The sequence below is a fragment of the Corythoichthys intestinalis genome, chromosome 4, assembly GCF_030265065.1.
Source record: "Corythoichthys intestinalis isolate RoL2023-P3 chromosome 4, ASM3026506v1, whole genome shotgun sequence".
Lineage (NCBI taxonomy): Eukaryota > Metazoa > Chordata > Actinopteri > Syngnathiformes > Syngnathidae > Corythoichthys > Corythoichthys intestinalis.
The window spans coordinates 13469562-13488766 of record NC_080398.1 but is presented as its reverse complement, the minus strand read 5'-3'; the positions used below and the strand labels follow the sequence as shown (position 1 = coordinate 13488766).

The 19205-nt window shown below is 40.8% G+C and overlaps 1 protein-coding gene across 1 annotated transcript; it reads left to right on the top strand.

The window, feature by feature from the left end:
• Positions 1-3290: 3290 nt before the first annotated feature.
• Positions 3291-17525, top strand: LOC130914486 (myelin-associated glycoprotein-like). The gene is made up of 11 exons (XM_057833725.1): positions 3291-3394; positions 3796-3870; positions 3945-4337; positions 6098-6394; positions 11054-11153; positions 11258-11290; positions 11363-11395; positions 11461-11520; positions 13375-13434; positions 15180-15207; positions 15305-17525. Exons 2-11 carry the CDS (start codon positions 3825-3827, stop codon positions 15365-15367), a joined length of 1113 nt encoding a protein of 370 aa, XP_057689708.1. The 5' UTR covers positions 3291-3394; positions 3796-3824; the 3' UTR covers positions 15368-17525.
• The last annotated feature ends 1680 nt before the right edge of the window (positions 17526-19205 follow it).

Sequence of the window (19205 nt, the reverse complement as noted above, 5' to 3'; positions counted from 1 at the left end):
TCTTTACAAGCGCTACTGTCTCTGAACAGATGAGCCATAGCGGTCTTGTGCTGCCGCCAGGTAAAATGAACAAAAATGTGTTGGTCCACTCCTCCTTAAACACTCTGTTTTCTGCATCAATCTTGCGTAGTTTTGAGCACGCCATTTGCCGTACGTTTTTCGCCTCTTCCTCCAACTTCATTCGGCTCAGTATTTGGCCGTCACTCCGCGGAGTCTGGAAAGCGAGTGTGAGGGGCCGTTTACATGGTGACTCTCCGAGAATACGAAAAATTTCAAATTTGCATTTGTGTCTCCATTTGAACAATGTCGCAATTCTGCATGAAAACGATGTAGTATTCATGCCAGGCCCTAGGGGGCAGTGCAGACTTACAGGGCGACAGAGAATGATGCACTTTGACCCCACCAAGCTCCCTCAGCCCGGAAAAAAATATGCCCGCCCACTTGAAGCAATGGCATTTTTCTTTTGTTCAAAAAGGCACAAAAATTGAAACATCTAACATATTCAATTTAAAAATATTATTAAAACAGTAAATTAAAGCCGACATTCCGCCATATTTGCTGTTTTTAATATTTAGTAGCACCGCTGTGAAGGCCCAATGTGACGTGTACGAGTGCTGACGTTAACTTCGCGGTCTCACGCCGCGGGAGGCTTTAATATGCATGCCAAAGAAGCCAGCCTCAATTCCGGCAATTGGATTCTTCCAATTTGGTGGCAGGATTCAAAATTTTTCGTTTTCGCCTTCCGTCTTCGTCGACCCCATATGCACGCAAGGCAAGTCCGCTACTCAGTCATCGCGTCTTTGTGTCGCAGAGTCACCATGTAAACCGCCCCTGAGACATGCTGTTCTAAAAATAACTTTCAAATGCTTCACTCCCATTGGCTGGCTCACGCGTGTCACCGCTAAGGTTTTTGTTTGTTGCCCACCTCTGGCTCTGCAAACCCGCAGACAAAAATGATTTTTGTTGTTGCAACGTGTATTAGCTTGAGATCCGGTCCAGACGGTTTGGGGGTCCGGAACCGGGCCGAGGTCCGCGGTTCCGTGACCTCTGTGATAAAACAACAAAACTGCAATAACTGCATTAACCATCAAAGTGAAGTCTAATTGTAACTGTAGTCTTGAAAAAATCTGAAATATATATAAAATAATGCAACCTGGTTAAACTTGAGAGTAGCTGAGATCTGTCACGACAGAATGTTGCTCCTCAAGTTCCGCATTTGCTTAACTGATATCTGGCGCCATCGAGAGTCGTGAATGGGTATAATGTCTAGACCCCGAATATAAGATGACTCCCACTTTTTCAGTCTTATTTCAATGCAAAAAACACAGTCTTATATACGGGCCAATACGGTACTTAAACGTAGTAATATCAAATAAGGGTGGTTTAAATATGCTATGTGACTAATGTGGTCAACAGATCAACAATCTGCTTTAAAGCTACCACAAGAAAACACAATGCTTAAAAGTATGAGACGGAAACACATGCAAAAAGTATTTCGAGGCATTGAAAAGATAATAAAAAAGTCAATAAAAACACAAAAAGTAAGTACTCGCCACTTTTAACAGATGAGGGCATATGTTGGACGCCTCGCCGAGTAGAAGGAATATCAGTAACCTGGTCGAGTATCAGTGACAGTCTACGTCATCACCCTGAGTGTCCATTGCGCGCTTAAAACATGGCGCCCTCCGCAGATCAACACATGTACTAAGTATTATAGATTTTTAAATCAATGGCATATCAATGGCTCAGATGACATTAACTGCTGGTTCTCCAACTTCCTCCTACTTAACAGCTCCAAAAAAGAAGTCCTCTTAGTTGGAACCACCGCAACGCTCTCTAATGTCCATAAGTTCTCTATTACCATCAACAATTTACCAATCTCTCCTTCGTCTCAAGTTAAGAGTCTGGGTGTCATCCTCGACAGCACACTTTCCTTCCGGTCACATATCAACAGCATCACCAAATCAGCCTATTTCCACTTTACAACATTTCTCGCCTCCTCCCGTCTCTCACCCGCCATACCGCTTCCACCCTGGTCTGTAATCTAATAACCTCCCGGCTCGATTATTGCAACTCACTGCTCTTCGGTCTCCTTAACAAGTCCCTCCAGAACTCAGCAGCACGCCTCATCACTCGAACCCCCGCAACACACCACATCACCCCCATCCTCTGTCAACTTCACTGGCTTCCCGTCAAACAAAGAATCAACTACAAGATCCTCATCATCACCTTCAAAACACTCCATGCCACTCCCTACCGTTGCGATCTTCTCCGTCTAAACAATCCAACTCGTTCACTTTGCTCTACCACTATTCTTCCCCTCTCCATCCCCCGTGTCCGCCTCTCCACCTTTGGTTCCAGAGCTTTTAGTCATTGCGCCCCCCCGGCTCTGGAACTCCCTACCCCCTGATCTTCGCAGCATATCTACCCTATCACTTTTCAAATCTAGACTGAAAACACACCTGTTCACTCTTTCTTACCCACCATAACCCCTAGTTCTGTTATATTTTTACTTCTTTTTATTGTGCTTTCAATTTTTTTATCCTTTAATATCTTTTTATCATACTGTGATTCCATGTCTCTTGTGAAGCGTCTTTGTGTGTTTTGAAAAGCGCTCTAGAAATAAAATTTATTATTATTATTGTATTTTATGTGTTTCTAATAACCTATTTTAGTAAAAGAGAACAAATGTGGCTTATTAGAGCCTACAAGTCTTTAAGTCCGAGGTCCCTTTTAAAAATGTGTATAGAGCATTTTGCTTATATTTTTAAAAGGCCAAAACAGTAAAATTATTACTCTGGCGGCATCTGGTGTAAATTTGGTGTTATGTTAGTCCGACGTTCCCTTTAAATGGACAACAAATTTACAACATCTGGACCGTTCTTTGAATTGCAATTGAGCTGTATGGATAGACATCAGCTGAAAATATGCCTCAACTATAAATGTAGCAAATGTACCTTTGGTAGACTCTTTGAAAATTAATTCTTCTTGTTAAATCCGAGAAAGGAAAAAAAAAAAAAAAAAAAAGATTATTTATTTCAAAAGTTATTCAAGTTTAGGTGATGACCTTTTTTTTGTGTGTGTGTATGTGTGTGTCTGTCAATCTGAAAGACGGCACACTCGATGATTACTTACAAATATGCCATATTAAACTGGTTGAAAATAGCATTCTGCTGTACTAATGTGAGAAGGAGCAATAACTTTGTCTATCAATTGAGACCACCCATTGATTTGCATTTTGGCTTCTCGCTTCGCTTCTTATGTTTGAAATCTTTTTCATACAGTCACACTTATGGGATTTTCACCTGAAGCAGATATTATTATTTTTGGTTCGGGGAAAACATTTAAAAAGTAAATCCTAATCAATTAATCTGCCCGACAGAAGCTCCAGCAGGTAAGAACATAAAATAATTTGATACAGTATATTTCTCGTAAAATGGACGAGGCATTTCACACTAGTTAAATGACAAATATAGCCAAATTTTTTTTACGCCACTACATTATATCTGTCATTATGAAAATATAGCCACATTTTTTTACGCCACTACATTATATCTGTCATAATGGAGTTAAAAACAATACATGTCCAGTGGATGCAATGCTGAGAATGAAAGACGACTAATGATAAATAACTGGTTTTAAGCTCAATTTAATGAAGCATAATATCATAGTGCCTATTAAAATGATTAAATAATTTAAACATACAAATACAAAAATTTTCAGTCACTGCTACAAAGAGACAAATACTTCAAAACATGATGCAATTTGGATGTGATATGTAGTTCTTTTTCACAGAAATTGTTGCTGCTGAATACAAACCCAGTATGAATATTGAAAAAAGGCTCTTGATGTTACACGTGCTCCTAGGAGGTAACAGTCTACTATTGTTTTCAGTTTTAGTCATTTTATCAGTAAGACTCATCACCATCATTTTCAAATTACAGCTTCTCGTGTTGCCTTTTGTGGGGAATGGAAGGCCAGTGTTGTAAAGAGCGTTGACGCCCTGGTAACTTCCTGTGTGGTTTTGCCCTGTTCATTCAGCCATCCTAAAGAAACACTCCCCAGCTCCAGACTGAGAGGCATCTGGCATCATAAAACTCAACGTAACCAACGTGTATATCATCAAGATGAGACAACAGTGTTAGCAAACTTTCGAGGTCGCACTCGGTTGTTGGGGCATTTAGGCCAGGGAAACTGCAGTTTGGAGGTTACAGAAATCAAAGACTACGACAACGGTCCTTTCTGTTTCCGCATTGAATTAGCACCAACAGAGGGCGATATGGACAGCCCCGACAAATTCTCCTTTGTTGAGGATTGCGTGGAGTTGAAAATGCTACGTATGAAATTTTATAGATCCGTATTAGGGATGGCCATGATAAACTAAAAATTCAGTTAATTTGTGGATTCATTTTAATACTTACTCAAAATGTTTTCAATTGTTTCAAAATGCTCTCTCCGAAAAAATCTTTTGGATTTCAGCTTTTCGGGGAAACCAAATCTATTGTTTAAAATGTTTTTCTTGTATTAAAAAAATATTCAAAGCATTCAGGGCTCGAAATTAACCGGTTCCCAATGATCCGGGGCAAGAAAAGAGAAACAATCCCAGGCAAGCGCCCTTAAATTTCGGATGCACTGAAATGAAAATTCTTGCCTGAAACGGAAAACCGAATATGAGAAAACTAAGGTAAGATATATACATATATATGGCGGAAAACACAGACAAGACAGAAAGAGCAGATTCTGCTCTTGCACTCCTCTTTAAAAGAAACTGCTGTATTTTAAGCCAAAACAACTGTTGTGTTTGATAGAACAATATGTCTATATGCTGCCATAGCAGATTGATGGCGCAATAAGCCCCCGATCTATTTTTAATTTTTCCTTTTTACCCTGAAAACCCCGGTTTACAGATGTCGCGCAACCACTTTTGTTTCAACCTAGCAATAAAAAGAAGGTAAGTAATCGCATTTATTATTCGAAATGTCTGTCATTTCTAGCTTACAATCATTAAATGATGTCTAACACTTAGTTTAAAAAAAGAAAACGACTTTAAAAAATTATTCACTCGCATATTTTAAACTTTTAAACAAATTACGTCAGAATGAAAAAATTGGCGTCTATAAAAAAGGTCACGGCTATCTACCTCATAACTATCGTTTAATTGTATTTTTTTCCACAACTGTTGCATTTTCCCCAATATTTTAGATGATAAATAATCAATCAAAACAAAGAAGAATTGAAAAAAAAAAGTTTAAAAGGGTAAATATATGAAAATGAAAATCTCGACCACTCCTTGATGTCTGCGATTTCTGCTTCGCGACCCTTGTTATATGACATTGTTTCACCCATAAAATCCCCCAAAAATCCGGCTGCGGCCATTCACAGCTGTGTCTTAACTCTCGGTGATACTTGCTACATGGAGTTTTTGGATCGAAACAAGGTAAGTGCGCGATAATATCTCGTTAAAATCGTGGTGTCTTTAATTCTGCTCTCGCGTGCTCTTGTCTCCAGTAAGCGTTTTACTTTTTTTCTTTCTCTTTTAAAAATGCCCTCTAGTTCAAAATTTTTCATCCCCCAGAAAATTGAGATTTTCAGCTTTCCAATGATGTATCACACATGTATATAGGACAATTTTGAAATTTGGCCAAATTGGGGGTCTCAGAGCGTAACTTCAAGTCACCTGAGTGTTTTCCGCCATATATATACGTACGTATGTACATAAATGTATGTACGCATGTATGTATATATGTACGTACTTGTCTTAAACATGGCATAACAGGTATTATTTAAAATTTCAATATATCACTTTGCAATCATTTTGTAAAAGTGACAAAATGGAATCTTGGGTTCCAGAAAACAAAACAAAATTGGAGCTTACAGAAAAAACTAGGGCACGATATGGATTCAGCACAATGCAACATTGGCTACGTGCAAGCAAATGAAAATTAAAATACTAACTTCGAGCCCTGCATGGCATTTTCAGTGCGCCTCTCCTTGTATTCAATAAAGGCAAGTTTACTGACATGTCCATCCCTAATTAACACTATTATAGAATTATATTTTATTCACAATAACTGTGTGAATTACCATATTTTCATAGCTGGCCCTCCAAAACCAACGCTGACCCACGCAAAGACAGCATATGAAGGCCGTCCATACATCGTCATCTGTTCGGTGACCTACACTTGCCCCACCCACACGCCCTCGCTGACGTGGAGCCGGGGCAACGCTGATGACATAACCACCGTCATCAAAGAAATTCACGCCGGTCATTGGGAGGTTCAGTCCATCCTCATCATCATTCCCGAGGCAAAGGATGACCACAAGGATGTCACTTGCGGGGCCAGTTTTTATGGAAGGATGTCATCCTCTGATAATTTCACTCTTTTTGTCAAACGTGAGTAAACCCAGGGGTAAAGTGGGCGGGAACGGTCAGGAACGCAGTTTCAGTATAAGATTCAGGGCTGGAACGCAGTTCCGGTATAAGATTCAGGGCCGGGACAGCTACGGTGCTTTGATTCCGAAAATATGACGGCAACTGACGGCGAGGGATGGCGTGGCTCTGTGGTAGAGTAGTTGTCCTCCAACCCAGAGGTTGTGGGTTCGATTCTCTGCCCTGATGAACTCGCCTAAGTGTCCTTGAGCAAGATACTGGCGCTGCGTCACCAGTAGGTAGATGGCGATGTAGTGTAAAGTGCTTTGAGCGCCCTGAAAGGTGGAAAAGCGCTAAACGAGTATAACACCAACTGTAAAAACGCGACGTAAAAACAAAAAAATACAAAACTGGCACACATGCATTTCATCTCCAAGAAGTAAACAATCTACCAACATCAGTTACAAGTGTTAACAACAAGCATAATAAAGTGCTTGTGTAGGATAATCCGTTTCCACCCATATTTATTTTTATTCCACTGAGGTTTCCCCAGCTGCTGCAGTTATCTGAGTCTGACGATGACGAGTCACGTCAATGTGCGAATGCACACAGCAAAGCAAAACGCCTGGACTCATTTATCTGTTCAATTGGCTGATATACTGATATGTGATTAACAGAGATAGTTAGCTCTGATTGGTTCAAATGTGCATGTTTTCTGAAACAGCAAAAAAAAAAAAAGTTATGCAACAGAAAATGGATCAAATCTTTAAGAGCAATGAAAGAGCTAAGGTGGCCTTTTTATCATATTTAGTTTTATTTGCTTTGATGGGGAGGTTCAGAACATTTTAGCTGTCATTGTGCACTTTGGACTTATATGTGTTCATTTATGTTAGGCTACTTATTCATTTCCTTATGACTAAAAAAGTCAATGTTTGCGCAATCTTTAAAATAATATTCCATTCCACTCTGCGTAATATAAGTCATTTGTACTTGTTTTTCTGAATGTATGTTACTTCTATCTTTATTATTAAAAAACACAACAAAAAGTAAATGTTTACATTATCTTCGATTTTAATATACATCGTATGTTCTATATATTTGAACTGTTACTAAACAACTAGGATTATATACATCCCACCCTTTTAAATTGAAAATAAACCACATACGAAATTGTAAAAAACATATTGTCTGAGTAAATTTCCCAGGCCTGAGACGGACAAAAATAAATAAATAACAAAAATAATATATATATTTAAAATACTAATTAAGTCTGGGTAACCCCCTAAAATGTAATTTTTCTCCTGTCCTTGCCCCCATAATGAAAATCTCAGATAAAACTGTCAAAATGAAAGTTAAATTTCTTTTTCTTTTTTTTCTTTTTTTAAAATTTGTTTCATTCCTGTCTCTAGTAACTGTTGTAGAAACATTTGTTTTAATAAACATAATAATTAAATTAATTATTACTCATGAAAGTTTGCCCAACTAATCTACATGTGTTTTGTGGACTTGGAAAAGGCGTTGGACCGTGTCCCTCGGGAAGTCCAGTGTGGCGGTGCTCGGGGATTTAGGGGTACCAGAACCCTCTGACATGGGGTCCAGTCCCTGTATGACCAGTGTCAGAGTGTCAGAGTTTGGTCCATGTAGCTGGCATTAAGTCTGATCCGTTTCCAGTGAGGGTTGGACTCCGCCAAGGATGCCCTTTGTCACCGGTTCTGTTCATAACTTTTATGGACAGATGCGATGAGGGGGTCTGGTTCGGTAGCCGCAGTATGAATTTCATCTCTGCTTTTTGCAGATGATGTAGTTTGCTGCGAAGCATGGACCCTATACAGCTGCCAACTCAGGATGCTGGAGGCCTTCCAAATCAGGTGCCTACAATGCATCCTGGGGATATCCTGGAAGGACCGAGTCCTCAACATTGAAATACTCTGTAGGACCAACTCCACCAGTGTGGGGGCTACAGTCACCCAGCACCAACTTCGCTGGCTAGGCTATGTAGTTCGGATGCTAGAGGAGCGCTTGCCCTGAAATGTACTTAATGGCCAGCTCCATATTGCCTGTTGCTTGGTAGGACGGCCAAAAAAGCACTACAAAGACCAGGTGAAGGCTGCCATGAAAACATTTGGTCTTAACCTGATCCAGCTGGAAACCACTGCACCCCAACGATCCATCTGGAGGCAGCTCCTCTAACACTGTCAGGGAACGGGAAGGACGGTGATGTGTGGACCCAAATGCAGGGAAAGGAGGCGAGGTAGATTGACGGTGCAAAATGATTTAATTATGGCAAGCAAAAAGCAAAGTACCAACAAATAATGACGAGACTCCAAAAAACACAGCGGCAAACAAAACTCAGGTTACTAACAAAAGGCTAGGTATCAAAACTTACTGAGGAGAACACAAGGGCTTGGAGAGACGCGAGAATACGGACCAGAACTTGGACATGGACGTCGACAGACTTTGACAATGACGCAACAAGGAGTGAAAAGAAAATGGGAGCTTATATACACACACGCAGACAAGGGGTAACGAGACAACAAGGAACAGGTGAGCACAGGAGGATACACTAGGAGAAGGCACATCAGGTGAAATCAATGGGCAATCACAGGGACAAGTCACACTAGGAGAAAACAAACACAAAACTTAACAAACATGGCGCCCAGAAGCTGACCGAGGTGACCGACGGACCAGGAAACATCAAAAGAGACATGAAGTCAGTGCCACAACCACACTCCCAGTCAATGTCTTCACATGCTCTGCCTGTGGCAAGCAGTGTGGATCTCGGATTGGCTACACAGTCACAACCTTAACATAACTTCATATAAATCTAAGTTTGTTGATTTCATCAGGCCGCTGTTTTTTACTCTCATTGGAGTGGTTCGCAACCGAGTGTGAAGCTGTCTGAGGAGAATCAGCACCTCCAAATCTGAGACCTCTGACATCTGAGACCAAGTCCTCAGTCAGGAAAAGGTGGGATGCCCTCAGCAGGGCAGGTATGAGGTCCTTCCCTAAGTGGGGGAGTTTAAGTGTCTTCGAGTCTTGTTCATGAGTGAAGGAAGAAAGGAGCGGGAGATCGACAGGCGGATCGGTACGACGTCTGCAATGATTTAGACTCCGCATTGGTCTGTCGTGGTGGAGAAGAAGCTGAGCCGAAAGGCAAAGCTATCTATTTACTGTTTGATAACGTTCCTATCCTCACCTATGGTCACAAGCTGTGGGTCGTGACCGAATTAACAAGATCCAGGATACAAGTGGCCGAAATAGGTTTCCTCCGAAGGGGTTCCGGGCTCTCCCTTAGAGATAGGGTGAAAAGCTCGGCCATCCGGGAGGGACTCGGTGTCAAGTCGCTACTCCTACGCGTTGAGAGGAGCCAGTTGAGGTGGCTTGGGCATCCTGTTCGGCCTCCTGGACACCTCCCTGGAGAGGTGTTCCGGGTATGTCCCACCGGCGGGAGGCCCCGGGGACGACCCAGAACACGCTGGAGCTCTCTCGGCTGGCCTGGGAATGTCTCAGGATCCCGGTGGAAGAGCTGGTTGAAGTGGCTGGGTAGAGGGAAGTCTGGGTTTCCCTGCTAAAGAAACTGCCCCCGCGACACGACCCCGGATTAAGCGGTGGATTATGGATGGGTGATGATGGCGGGAAGAACGGAGCGGGAGATCGACAGGTGGATCACTATGGAGTCTGCGATGATGCAGACTCTGTATTGGTCCGTCGTGGTGAAGAAGGAGCTGAGCCGAAAGGCAAAGCTCTCTATTTACCGGTTGATCCTGTTCCTATCCTCACCTATGAGGATGGACGATACAAGCGGTCGAAATGAGTTTTCTCCGCAGGGTCTCCGGGCACTCACTTAGAGATAGGGTGAGAAGCTCGTTCATTTGGGAGGGGCTTGGAGTAGAGCCGCTGCTCCTCCATATCGAGAGGAGCCAGACGAGGTGGCTCGGCTATCTGATAGGATACCTCCCGGACCCACTGGAAGGAGGCCGCGCGGCCGACCCAGGACACGCTGGGGAGACTTTGTCTCCTGGTTAGCCTGGGAAAGCCTTGCGATCCTCTCGGAAGAGCTGGATGAAGTTGCTGGGGAGAGGGAAGTCTGGGCTTCCCTGCCAAAGCTGCTGCCCCCGTGACCCGACTTCGGATAAGTGCTAGAAAATGGATGGATTGATATTTCTCATGAAGCATATCAAACTGTTTTCCAAAAGGATGGCAAGAGTAAATTTACTGAATGTCCTCTTCTATTTTTCACGTTTTTAAATTGATAAAAATGTGAAAAATAGAAGAGATGTCTATGTCTCACTATCTCATGCAATCCCGGTTATGCATATGACGAAAAAAGGACATTTTTTCTATTCCTATTTACATTAGTAAGTTTGTCCTCTTGGTCAGCAGTAACAACTAGCTGAAAGTTTATCATATATTCTTGGGAGGGGGGGGTGATTATGTCATGTATTGCAAATATCAAACAAATCATGTAATACAATGTTTTTTACAAATGATTTGTAAGATGAGCTAATCAAGCATTTTGTGGTTTGTTCCCTATTAATGATGAGTATTCAGTAATTTTGAAGCTAAATTTCCTCCTATTTTTGGAATGATTCATGTGTGCTTACAAAAGTATTACAGTTTTTCAAGCTTTTATAGCACGTAGTCTTTTCTATTGGCATATAAAAGTACATAATCATTTTCAAGGCACAGAAAACCATCACCACATCATCATTCCTGCAGCTGTAGCAGTTGGGTCAATTGTGCTCTTCGGAGGAATCTGCCTTTTAATGGTGAAAAAATACAAGTGAGTCACTATAAAAAAATCTTTGAGGAACAAAGTTATATGCTTTTTCTTTCCAGGTTTTGTTCAGTTAATTAAAAAAAAAAATTGTTTGCTCTCTGCTCAAGGAAGCGCATTGTGGAACTTCAAAATCAGAGCAGGTGAGGGCTAATGAGAATCCATTGGTAGCGCCAGGCTAACATTTAAGGATTTCTATTGTTTTTGTCATTTAGCATACGGAAGCGGCTTTCAGGATTGGGTCGCAGGTGAGAGACTTAACCTTATTTGTGTCTGGTTGATTTACATTTTATCAAATTAATCTCTTTTTCAGGACTCGACCAATTCCTTTGGAACAGACCTGTGCTAATCAAAGGCAAGACATCCAGTCACGGTACACACTATTAAGATTGAAAAGTTGTTTTTTTTCTTAAGGGCGCTTTCACACTAGCACTGTTTGGTCCATTTTAACGGGCCAGAGTTCTTTTTCTCAGATAGTCCGCTAATGTGAATGCACATCCGAACTCTAGTTCAAACCAAACAACCGAACTCTGGTCCACTCACAAATCCTGGGTCTTGGTCCGCTTTAAGCACACCCAGCTCTGCATGTGACTGCAATCTGAGAAGGGTGCGCTTTGCTACTTTATGTGCAGCGTCTTCACGCTGTGATCCTCTAGGCTGTGACGGTACACGCAGGGCATCCTTGGAAGTGGTAGTACACTGCACGTTGTGCAAAATCAACAATGGCAAGAGGACTGACGATTAGCCATGGCCATATGTTGTTGTGCTGCGCTAAGCAGTTGCATTTGATCCACATAATCGGGTTCTAATGTGGCGGTTGTGTTTCGCGTGCTGTTGCTGAACGTACCATGTGAGAGTGACTGGCCGAGTCAGGCAGAGTCTCATGGGGTGGCCATTTTTTGAGTCCGGCTCTCCTGGAAGTGGCGACAATTTGATAGTCCAAAAAGTCAAGGAAGTGAGAGCGATTGCCTGCCTGTGTGAAATGGGGTCCCTTTCGTGGTTTAATTTCTCCTATGCATTTTTTATATACTCCAGATCCCTTGGCATGGAGTCGGAAGGGAGCAACCCCTAGCCTGCCAAGCAGCGACTTGCGATGCTAGGCTAGAAACCTTTTTTTTTTCCTTTTTTTTTTTTAAATTCAAACTAACATGCATACAAACATCTGCTTCACAAAACAGTCAGTTGACAAAAAACCTATATACAGTTTAACATGTAAGAGATAATGCTATCCTACATTATGTGCAGCATTACAGCTCCGCGCTGTGGTGATCAATACTCCCAGGAGGGAGGTATTTCCTCTTGTCCAATCAATGAATGCACCTTTTGTCCACTTGATGCACTCAGAAAGTTTGGTTGGCACAGTGTGAATGCTGAACTTTTTTTTAACAAGTCATGCAAGTGTTGCTGCGGGGTAGCTCTCCAACCGGACCCTGGTCCTCTTGGATTTAGTGTGAAAGCGCCCTTAATCTCAAGTAAACTGTAAAGTAAGGTCCTGTTTTGTACGGTCCCAATGGTGCAAAAAGGAAGTACAGTTATTTTTATATTCTGCATTTCTAGAGTGTTTTGAATAGTTTCTGTTCTCTATTTTGAGCAGCATTTTATTTTGGGTATTTCACCGAAGCTTTCTTAATCACTTCACTGCTGTACCAGTTTTTGTTTTTTAAATCATTGATCATAATTGTATTATATTTTTACATACTAAAGTAATAATGAATAAATATATAAATTAACACAAAATTAATACAAGTTTAATTAATGGAAATAAAATGAATACTGTTATATTAACTAAAGTATTTAATTAATTGCATGCAATTGATAGACGTCCACTTCATTTTAACACAACTGTAGATGCTTGTATTTCAGTGCCATTGACAGTTCTAGACGTCCAGCCTATTGATATGGATATGGATATTATGTCTATTGCCGTCAATGCGTTAAATGAGTGCCCTGTAATGTAAAAGATGAAAAAAAAGGTCATAATTTGTGCATAAAAGGGTTAATCTTGAATTTTAAGTTATATGTTTTTAGACTGGCCGTTCATACATTTGATAGCTTTTTTTGGTGTCACTTAAAACTTGTGGTTGTGCACAGTTTGTTGTAACTGAATTGTTGTTTAATCTACAGTATTTAGTGCATTTTACAATTATTCACTAAACATTTCAGGAGGCTCAATGTGAACAATTAGTCTGAAAATAAATGTGACATATTGTACATGTGATCTACACAGGCTAGGCCCTTCAACATCTGGAGTTGGACAGAAGTTCCGGAAACCACCACCTCCAAAATGGTACCGGCCTGTAGATGAAGCATTAGGGCCACACACACGCACATACAAACCCGGACGTGCACACACCCACACATGCACACACACAAACATACTTCTAGGTGTTTTTGGCAGACAAGGTCACAATATTACAAGAATATAGTAATTATGTTTAGGATTAGGTTTAAAAAGGTATAACATCACAATTGTATTTTCTTTCTTTGGAATATATTCTCCCTTGAAATTAAAAAAAAAGTATTGAAAGATATTATTCACTGTCAAGAAAAAAGTAAGAAATTGGAGAACAAACACTTTTTATCAATGAATTTGATCAGAAAAATCTAGCTATTATGACACAATATACGTATATACAGTGCCCTCCATAATTATTGGCACCCCTGAAAAAGATGTGTTTTTTAGCTTCCAATAATTTTTTTTAAAATTCAAATAATATGGGACCTTAATGGAAAAAAAGAGAAAAATCCAACCTTCAATACAAGTGCGTTCATTCAGTGGGGAAAAAAATCCCACATAAAGAAAAAATTATTTGACATCAAATAATGTGTGTCACAATTATTAGCACCCATGGTGTTAATACTTTGTACAACCCCCTTTTGCCAACAAAACAAGGTCTGGGGACTGATATGGCCATGGGAGGAGCTTGATTTTGTGTCTGGTGGACCATTTCTGTGTAGATTTAGCCATATGTTTAGGGTCATTGTCTTGCTGAAAGACCCAGTGATGACCCATCTTCAGCTTTCGGGCAGAGGGCAACAGATTTTGATACAAAATGTCCTGGTATTTCAAAGCATTCATGATGCCATGCACCCTAACAAGTTTCCCAGGGCTTTTGGAAGCGAAACACCCCACAGTATCACTGACCCACCCCCATACTTTACAGTGGGTATGAGGTGCTTTTCAGCATGCGCATCTTTCGTGGCACGCCAGACCCACTTAGAGTGTTTGGTGCCAAAAAGCTCAATCTTGGTCTCATCTGACCAAAGCACACGGTCCCAGCTGAAGCCTGGGACCGTGTGTATTTTTGTGTGGGACCAAGATTGAGCCTGGGTCGTCACTGGGTCTTTCAGCAAGACAATGACCCTAAACATATGGCCAAATCTACACAGAAATGGTTAATTATGGAGGGCACTGTAAATCCAGGATCATTCTGATACTTATTACTCTTAGGTAATAAAAAGATTCAATTGATCCTTAATCCATAGAGCATAGATTTTTAAAATCTCTTTATCAGTCTACTGCAGGGGTGTCCAAACTTTTTTCCGTGGGCTGCCTTAAAAAAAAAATAATCAAAGGATGCAAGGGCCAACTTGAGAAAAGGAAGAAAAACGGTTTAAAAAATGCACTTATTTTTATGTATTTACTCATTGCGTGCCATTTATGGTGATAGACAGCCAATCCATTTTGACTGGGAGGGCTAGCAATGATCATTCAGTCACTGTCAACCCTCCAATGAAATTGGATTGGACGTTGATTGCTGTAAATGGCAGTGAAAAATGATCTCTTAATACCAACCTTCTCAGTTGAAATTGATTTGATGTCTCAAGCTGTCGATAGCAGTGAATGACTTAGTGGCTGCAAGCAACAAAATAGTACAGAGATATACAGAGCGTCTTCTGCGGCCATAAAATAAAAACTGAGTAGCGGGCCCCAGTTTGGACACCTCTGGTCAACTGTTTCAAACAAAATAGAGCAATGGCCTTTACAGTATTACTAATCTTTTTCTTTATCTTTCTGATGATGACCAATAGCCAGCCCAGTTCCTGCAGTTACAAACCGGTAAGAAATGGCCGCACGCTTTTCTGACTTCTTTTAATTTCAGATGCCTCATAGATTGTCCTCATTTGTGACAAAAATATCTGTTAAACCTTCACAGGACCTATCCGATGCTGATGACTACGAGAACACGGCAGATCTCAATGTGTACACGAACTTCTGAAGAAGAGGGATCAAGTCAAAAACACATCAATTTTGATGTCTTTTATAGCAGCAAAAAGATATTCATTATTGTTCTGTTTATATCTACCGTATATAAGATGGCCCTGATTACAAGACGACCCCCCTTTTTCAAGACTCAAGTTTGAAAAAAGACACCAAATTAATTTTTATACAGGAAAATCATTACAGTACATCTGAAACAAAGGATTATAACAATATATTTGAGAGATAAAGCATGTTATTTTACCTAATTCAAATCTTAATATCTGAATATTTAAATATGTAAACTAAATTGCAATCAAATTTGTAAATGAATGGCTGGTTTTTGAAATGTAAATAAACCAATCTATTGTGATAAAACAACAAAATTGCAATAACTGCATTAACCATAAAAGTGAAGTCTAACTGTAACTGTAGTCTTGAAACAAATCTGAATAAGGAAAAACATTGCAATAAAACAATGCAAACTGGTTAAACTTGGGAGTAGCTGAGATCTCTCATGACAGAACATCGCTTTAATGATATCTGGCGCCATCTAGCGTTGTGAATGGGTATAATGTCTAGACTGTGAGTATACATGTCAGAACACATTTCATGAAACTACCCTTCGTTTTCTCCAAACTCTGGACACAAAACACTTTTCTCAAGCTAGTTCCACAAAAACTCGCATTCTCTTTGCAAAACGAAACTCTCACTCCAAAATCCTAACTTTCAACCAGAAAACCCAAACTTTCACCACAAAACTGTTGCCCCCAAGGCCAAAACCAAACTTTGACAACAGAATGGTCCTCACAGCTTGTAAAAATGTAGACCCTATTGGATATGTATCGCACACGTCTATAAAAATAGAAAACACAATGTTCAGGGTGTGATGTTCTAAGTACCCCATCATCTGTATAGTAATCAATAGTAAGTGACAGATTATTTTTAGGGGAATTGAACCCCATTTATTGATGACAACCTGTGCACATGTACTTTTCCCAAAACAAATATTTCAAAAGAGAACAAAAGCATACATGGGTATACTGTAGACCCTACTCACCTACGTCACAAAATGACGTGTCGCTGTATCCGGCCGCCATATTGTCCGTATTTTTTAGACCTACTCTCATTGTTTTCAATTAGTCGTGCAAGTTATAGAGCAATTCATGGAAGCCCTGGTGTTATATGATGCCGTAAACTCATTGGATGCGTTGCATAAAAGGCGTTATGTGGAAAAGCTTCAGTTTATCCATTCGCCAGATCCATATTTGATGCCTAAATCGATGTTTTTCGACCCGCTGTCTTCGCCGTCTTTGCCTGACCCTGATATTTACAACTATCTTGTCCACACAAAATCAGCCTATTCTCACGAAAGTTTGAAAAACTTTATGAGCTTAGAGGCTTATAAATACTACGTTGCTGGTTGGATGAAAGAGGTCCTCGTACACGAAAATTCGGCAGGAATCTTGTGCTCGGTAAGGTGAGTTACGAAATTTTCAATTCAAAATCTTTTGTTCTTGCTAACATCCACTGTCAAGTCTAATGTATTTCATGTCATTTGTCAATGGAGCTAGGGCTTTTAATGTTTATATGGTTTAGCGATAGCACACTCACTACATATATATATAATATGTAATGAATGTGAAGTGCAATAGCACTACTCCAGATTGTCCCTAGTTGAATTTATTTTTTGGCTTTTGACCTCAATAGTGAAATTGTAAATGAATTGTATGACAACTGTCTTATTATCCCCTTATAATTATATATTTTCAGGTAGTTCATTCACAGTGTATGTTGTCGGCGATTAGCCTAGCAATGATCTTAATTGTGGTTGTCAGCCCAAAACCCTCTAAATATATATTAAATGCATCTTACCAGATATAAAATGACTACTACATAATCTTTCGTAGTCGTTTGGAGCCCAGTTTTCTCGTCGAATTGCAGCAGTCAATCGCGCTCTCCTCTCCGGGTCTCTCGGAATACGGTAAAACTTCAAGTCTCTCCGTCTATCTTCTCTGTTTTTGCAACCGACCGCCACACATGACTTCACCATTTTGATTATTAATGTTAACGAGCAGAAAAACACGCCATAATAGGAGGAATTTACAAAGCGCTAATGCATTAACATGACGAGTATACGGACAACATGGCGCGGGGGCGTGGCTGTGACGTCACGTGAGTAGGGTCTATACATGTCACAAATTCTTGTATGTATAGTAAAGAGGTACTATGGGGTCGGGGGGGGGCTTGTGCACGGGCTTGCGCATCACGTCGTCGTGTGGGGTCAGGCCACAGGACCTTGTCCACATCGTAAGCTATGTTTTACCTCGCCAGGCAGCGGGGGAAGAATGCTCTGGGATGCCGGACCCAGCCTGAGTAATCCCCCACATCATCACAGGCCAGGTCCATGGCCCTGAGGAGGTTCTCTCTACTATATGGTTCCCGGTCATACACCTTCCACCACCATGACGAGAAAACTCTTCTATGGGGTTGAGGAAAGGGTCTCCAATTTTGAGTCACCGTGTTTACAGTTTTTCTCGATTGCTAAAGCACAATTTCTTTATCTCTGAGCACAATGACCAGTTGCCTAAACACATTTATTAAATCAGGCCGCTAGTTGGCTTAACTATGAACACATTTCACCTCAATCTCCAATTTCACAAAACTCTAAACACAATTGCAATTCTCTAAACACATTCAAACTTAGGCTGAACACTTTCGCACTTGCTAAAACACACTGTGCGCAATCATATGAACATATTCTCATTCACTGAACACATTTTTCTCACACAATGCAAAATGGTAGACTCAGACATCAAAAGTTAAACACAATGAAAGCACGGGTGTCATTGCTTAAACACGGTAACTCAAAATTGAAGACACGTGAGACTATCCACGTTGGGCTCTTGAGAATGCACAACGACTCAAAATTTATGCTCTCCTTGGCTCCTTCAACAACCAGTGTCTCCTCACATTCTTGGGAGAGCTACAGGACATCCTGATAAACTGTGAGCAGAAGAATCTGGTTCCAGCAAAGCCTCCTCCTGTCTATGTCATCATCTGGGACAACATCGGCTTTCACCGCACTAACCAGATTAGAGAGTGGTTCAATATACACCAACAATTCCTCAATGTATGTTTGCCACCTTACACACCTTTCCTCAACCCCATAGAGGAGTTCTTGTCATCAGGGCGGTGGAAGGTGTATGACCGGGAACCATATAGTGGAGAGAACCTCCTCAGGGTCATAGACCTGGCCTGTAATGATGTGGGGGATTACTCAGGCTGGGTCCGTCATGCCAGAACTTTCTTCCCCCGCTGCCTGGCGAGGGAAAACATAGCCTGCAATGTGGACAAGGTCCTGTGGCCTGACCCCACCCGACGACGTGATGCACAGGCTCCCCCGCGGACAGGGCCCAGGCCATTTGGGGGCCCTAAGCAAAATAATGCCAAGGGGCCCATATTTTTGGCCCACCATTTCGTCACAGTGTACCATGAAACCCATACATGCAATCCAACCCATACATTCATATTTTGTATATTAATTAGGGGTGTCAAACGATTAAAATTTTTAATCGAGTTAATTACAGCTTTAAAATTAATTAATCGTAATTAATCGCAATTAATCGAAATTCAAACCATCTATCAAATATGCCATATTTTCCTGTAAATTATTGTTGGAATGGAAAGATAAAACACAAGATGGATATATACATTCAACATACAGTACATAAGTACTGTATTTGTTTATTATAACAATAAATCAACAAGATGGCATTACCATTATTAACATTCTGTTACAGCGATCCATGGATAGAAAGACTTGTAGTTCTTAAAAGATAAATGTTACTACAAGT